The sequence below is a fragment of the Mustela erminea genome, chromosome 3 (genome assembly GCF_009829155.1).
Source record: "Mustela erminea isolate mMusErm1 chromosome 3, mMusErm1.Pri, whole genome shotgun sequence".
Classification (NCBI taxonomy): domain Eukaryota; kingdom Metazoa; phylum Chordata; class Mammalia; order Carnivora; family Mustelidae; genus Mustela; species Mustela erminea.
The window spans coordinates 94,162,490-94,168,489 of record NC_045616.1 but is presented as its reverse complement, the minus strand read 5'-3'; the positions used below and the strand labels follow the sequence as shown (position 1 = coordinate 94,168,489).

At 51.2% G+C, this 6,000-nt stretch overlaps 1 protein-coding gene across 8 annotated transcripts in view; it reads left to right on the top strand.

The window, feature by feature from the left end:
- Positions 1-201: 201 nt before the first annotated feature.
- The window catches only part of LOC116586604 (solute carrier family 22 member 4), a 42,311-nt gene continuing 36,512 nt past the window's right edge, over positions 202-6,000 (top strand). For 3 of the 8 annotated variants that reach the window (XM_032336780.1, XM_032336777.1, XM_032336776.1), the window contains exon 1: positions 206-1,390. In XM_032336780.1, coding sequence (XP_032192671.1) covers positions 998-1,390 — 393 coding nt within the window. In that variant the 5' untranslated portion in view covers positions 206-997. Of the gene's footprint in view, positions 1,391-6,000 lie in introns of all 8 variants that reach the window. The other 5 variants (XR_004284082.1, XM_032336782.1, XM_032336781.1 and 2 more) reach the window with 4 other exon arrangements.

Here is a 6,000-nt window from a genome sequence, read left to right as displayed (position 1 = left end):
CCAGACGTGGTGAGAGGAGAGCCACCTGACTGTGCTCTAACGGCCAGGCTCCGTGTGCAAGTCCTCTGTAGAGGCCCCGGCGGGAATCACGGGACGACCGGGTGGCCCCTGCCCCCACCTCCCTCCGTCAGAGCCTGTCACCGACGCCGCGTGACCTTGCTCATCCCTTCCGGGCTCTGGGCTTGTTTCCCCCTTTTCTAAAGGTGAGGCTCCGGGCTACCCCGAAGACGTTTTCCCGAGAGGCGCCGCTTGGGTGACTGAGCCCAGCCCTCCTCCAACTGTGCGGAGTGAGCGCCCTGGCGCCTGGCGCCTGGAGCCTGGCGCCGGCCACCTGAGCCGCGTGCGTGCCAGCGCAGAGGTCGCACTCGCGTCACCCCTGCGCCTGCAAAGGCTTCCCAGGAGCGCCGACTCCACGGACCCGCCGGCCCGCGCTCCGCCGGAGGCCCCCTGAACTCAAACTTCAGATTGGAAGGGCCAGGGAGAGAACCCTGTCCCAGGCGAGGCCTGGGGCGACGCTCTCTCCTGTGGGACCCAAAACCGCGGCTTGGGTCTGAGAGCTCAGCATTTGGGGTCGCGGGTGACGCGGGGTGCGCGGGAGCCGAGTTTCCATTGCCTCAGGCAGGCTACACCCCCGGCTGGGTCAGGCTCCGCAAAGGGGTCGCGGGGGCAGAGGGGCGGAGCACGAGGCGAAGCCCGCGGGGAGCCCCACCCCGGCCGCGCTGGCTCCCTCCCCTCCTCTCCCTTCTCTTCCCCGCCCCTGCGGGGATGGGGGTGTGGTCCCGAGAGCCTCCTGTGGCTTCCAGCTTTGCGCCTCGCTCCCGGGAGCGTTCGAACGCCGGCAGCCTGTTTCCCCGGGACACTTACCTGGCTGTGCGTCCCAGTCTCCTGCAGGCAGTCTGGCCGCCGGGAACGCTCCGAGCAAGCCCTCGACTGCGCGACTCTGTCCGGGGGCCGCTCTCAGCACCCCTTGTTGCAGCCGCGGATCCGGGTGGGCAGCATGCGGGACTACGACGAGGTGACCACCTTCCTGGGCGAGTGGGGGCCCTTCCAGCGCCTCATCTTCTTCCTGCTCAGCGCCAGCATCATCCCCAACGGCTTCAATGGAATGTCTGTCGTGTTCCTGGCCGCCGTCCCGGAGCACCGCTGCCGGGTGCCGGACACCGCGAACCTGAGCCGCGCGTGGCGCAACCACAGTATCCCGCTGCGGCTGCTGGACGGCCGCGAGGTGCCTCACAGCTGCCGGCGCTACCGGCTAGCGGCGATCGCCAACTTCTCGGCGCTCGGGCTGGAGCCGGGGCGCGATGTGGACCTGGAGCAGCTGGAGCAGGAGAGCTGCGTGGATGGCTGGGAGTTCAGCCAGGACATCTACCTGTCCACCATCGTGACCGAGGTGGGTATGTGAACGACTCTCCATCTGCTTCAGACCCCTGGAGACGCCCTGGCAGTCTCTGGGTGAGCGTTCCCCGCTTTCCCTCAAACCTGAGTGGCTGGCGAGCAACCTGGGTGACCCGTCTAACATGTGTGGGCCACCCACAAGAGCAGGACTTCTGTGAGGCTTATTCATGTTCGGTTGGAGGGGATGGCGCAGGGACTGTTGTCACCAACTGTCTTTTCCTTTAGGAGTTTCACAACAGAGGAAATTGTTTCCCAAGAGGCCTGTCCCAACTGCTCAGATGTACAGTCCCTGTCAAGTTCCTGCTCCCCACGTGAGGAGGGGTCTAGGGATCTCTGCTGAGCCCAAGTGCAGACACAAAGAGCCTTGCTGCCCGGTGTGCTATAGGCAGGTCTGACCTGTTCCCTGGCCACAGACTTCTCCAAGCAGCAGGGGTCTACTGTTCTGTCATCTTTTGGTGAGGCTTGAGGTCCTGTCTTGGGGCTCCAATTTCTTTGAAAAGGAGCAGAGGCCCTCCTGATGGTGACTGGGTTCAGGGGACCATAGGAGCCATAAACCCAGCCCCAATGTACTGATAAGCAGACCGACTCACTCAGACCCCTTTGAGCACAGGATCCAGTGGTGGACAGGAGTTTCAGGTTATGCCATTAGCCCCTTGGGATCCTAAGTGGTTTGGTGGGAAGTTTTCTAAGTTTCAGGGGTCAGGCTACACACACACTTCCTCCCCTATACTTCTTGCTTTGCATCTATCTGGTAAGGGCCATGAGATGCTGGGTCCATTTGAGGAGGGTATACCTAATCTAGTTTCCTGCTTTTCCTTTTCAGGAAGGTAGAATTTCCCAGTTTCTTTTCCCCCACTCTATGTTCCTCCCAAGAAAAACCTGAGTGTGGTCCTCTTAGCCCTTACTTCTTTTCCCAATGTGGCAATTGTCAGACACCACAACTGGCCTTGTGCGGGCACCAGGCTGTAGACATCTGGGGTTTCGTGCCTGCTCTCAAAGCTCAGATGCCCATGGGGCACACTGCCACGTTATAGAGGGAGACTAACTTCCACCCTGCTTGCTAATCAAGTTCTGGAGCCTGAATTCAAATTCTGGCTGACTTGCTGTGTGACCTGGGTGAGGAAATATTCCAAGAAGAAGAGATAAAATTTGACCTGAATCTGGAAATACGAGTAGACCTTGTCCAAGCAAAGAACATAGCAGATTCTGTGGATGGAATTCCATAGATCCAGGTAGCTGGTGTTCAGGGAATGGCGGATGTGGCTAGAAATGCCTACAGAAATCATTTCACAGTGGGCATTGCAGGAATGTTGAGGAATTGATTTTACTCTGAGGAGAGTGAGGAAATAAGGAAATAATAAGGGTTCTAAGCAAGGGGTAACATGGCCATAGTTGACAGAGGCTTACTCTAGTTGCTATGAAAAACAACAAGACCAGTGAGGAATCTGCAGGAGTTTCCTTGGCAAGAGCCTGGTGGCCAGCTAGGAGTGATGACTACAGAGTCTATAGGACCTGTGAAAAGTGGGCTCAGCCTGTGGACCACCTCTGGATCCCCCCAGCATTGGCACCACAGCTACCTTGGGCTGTGAATTGACCCTGATTCTCTGGTGTTGATCCCCTAGCAGGGGCTTCTAGTGTGTGCCCATCCTTTGCCCACAGCCTGTTCCTTGGGCATCTAAGACTGGGGGCAACTCCCTCCAACTCAATTCCTGGAAGTCTCATCAGAGCTTGAACTGGAGCTAGGCCTAGTAGCCTCAACAACCTCCGACAACTGGTTTGACCTGTCTCTTTACCCTTCCTTGCTGGTGTCATTCACGTCAGGGTGAAGAGTGGGGTAGCTGTTGGTCTCCAAGGCCATAGCTCTCCCTGTTGTGCTCTGCTCATAGTATCCTGTGAGTACCTCTGGGGCCGCGTATCATCACATGTTCACACTAATGGAAAACGGTTTGCTTTTTTCAGCACTCTTTCCCTTTTTTGCTTCCTTTTTGGGTTGTGGGGTAAAATAAGAGACAAATGGGTGCTGCTGTTTGGGAGGAAGAGGGGAGAAGCACCAGGATAGGTAGGGGGAGGTGGCTCTCCCCAGAGAGATGGTGACCCAGGGAGAAGTTCTGGAGTCAGACTGGAGGGCCGGTTCTGACCCCACGCCTAGCCTCTTGGCTCACCACAGCAGGTTACATCACTGCTAAAAGCCTCTTTAAGTTTCCTTAACTGTAAGAGGAGATCCAAGTGTATGAAAATGGGCTCAACATGACTAATCATGAAGGAAATATAAATAAAAAACACAATGAGATGTCCCCTCACATCCATTAGGATGGCTCCTATCAAAAAAAAAAAAATACAGAGAATAACAAGTGTTGGCAAGGTTGTAGAGAAATGGGACCCTCTGTGCACTACTGGTAGGAGTAAAAAGGTGTAGCCACTGTGAAAAACAGTATGGCAGTTCCTCAAGAATTTAGAAGAAGAATTACATTGAATCCAGCAATATCACTTCTAGGCATAGATACACAAGAATTGAAAGCAAAGTCTCAAATAAATATTTGTACATTTATGTTCATAGCAACATTATACACAACAGCCGAAAGGTAAAATCATCCCAGATGTCCATCAGTGGATTAATAGATAAAGAAAATGTGGCATATAGATATATTGGAATATTATTCAGCCTTACAAAGAAGGGAAATTCTGACAGATGAACTTTGAGGACATTATGCTAAGTGAAATAAGCCAGTAACAAAAAGACAAAAACTGTGTGATTTCACTTACATGAAATTTCACTTACATAAAATAATGAGAGTAGTCAAACTCATAGAAACAGAAAGAAGTAGTTACTAGGGGCAGGGAGGAATGGGAGTTACATAGGTCAATGATAGAGAGTTTAGATTTGCAAGATGAAAAGAGTTCTGGAGATTGAATAGCAATATGGATATATTTAACTCTACTGAACTGTATACTTAAAAACCATTAATATAGTAAATACTGTGTCATGTTGTTTGGGTGGGTTTTTTGTTTTGTTTACTGTGTTATGTTGTTTGGGTGGGTTTTTTGTTTTGTTTTTTACCATTTTAAAAATGAGGATCATAAGCGTGCACAGCTTCTTTGAGTTGTTGGGAGGACTCGGTGAGGCCATGCTATAGTCCCCAGAACCAGCAAATGGGCAGCATCAGCCAGTGGGTGAGGAGAGGTAGGGCAGGACCCCATTACCTCTGGCTGTACACATGGGCATCATGGGAGCTGTGCTAAGGTCAAGTTGCAGCCAGTATCGTGGGTGATGAGACTTGCCGCAGGCTGAGCCCCTTTCCCCCTGAGGAAGTTCCAGGGCCCACAGAATAAGACATAGTTCCAACCCCACACTGACCTGGCCAGTGCCCATGGGAGAAGTGGCCCTAGTTCAACCATAGGCTCAAGCCCAGGGGCCCTGAACAGGTGTCCCACCTGGCAAGACACAGGTAAAGGAACTGTTATCAAATTGTTTCTGCTTTACACCTCTGTGCAGGATCTCCCAGAGGACATACTCTCTGGGACAGCTGAACCAACACCTGACCCCCACAGGGATGGCACGTTCAGCCAGGAACCCAAGGATAGCATGTTCTGCTATGGAAATGCCTTTCATAGAATGCCGGGAGGCAGGAGTCTAGTGTTTGAGCTGGGACTTGCTTGAATGCATCTATCTGTCTATGTATATGTATGTGCATAAGGTGGTTTCCTTCCTCAGGGGTTGTTTGTGAAGTCCAATTTACTATTCTTGTGTGGTCACTAAAAATTACATTTTTAAAAACTTCATTTTGATTTAATTTTTGACAGAGAAATTTGTAAAAATAGTACAGAGAATTCATATATACCTTTCAGCCAGCTTCCCTTAATGTTAATAATTACATAACCATAATTCATGTATAAAAATCAGGAAATCAATGTTGGTTGAAGTACAATTAACCAAACTACAGACAGTATTTGAATTTCACTGGTTTTTCTAGTAATGTTCTTTTCCTGTGTTTGGATCCAAGCCAGAAGCCCATGTTGTATTTAGTTGACATGTCTCCTTAGTCTCCCCCAGTCTGTGACAGTGCCCCAGTCTTGCCTTATCTTTCATGACGTTAACAACTTCTGTAAGACTATCGGTTATTTTGGTGAATGTCCCCTGGCGTGGATTTGCATGATTTCTCTCATGATAAGAGTGAGCTCATATACTGCTTGGTCAGAATATCGTAGAAGCCATATGTCCTCAGGGACATATACCGGTGTGTATATGGTGTCAATACAGCTTGTTTGTCTGTTTCTAAGATTTTATTTATTTGTTTGTCAGAGAGAGAGCACAAGCAGGGGAAGTGGCACACAGAGGGAGAAGCAGTTTCCCTGATGAACAAGGAGCCTGTTATGGGACTCGATCCCAGCACCCTGGGATCATGACCTAAGCTGAAGACAGCCACTTAGCCAACTGATGCACCTAGGTATCCCTCGGTACAGTACAGTTTGTTAATGGCAATGTCAACCTTGGTCACTTGGTTAAGATGGTGTCTGCTGGATTTCTCCACCCTAAAGTCACTATTTTCCCTCTTCATAATTGATAAATATCTCAGGGGAGAGACTTTGAGACTCTTCAGGTATCCT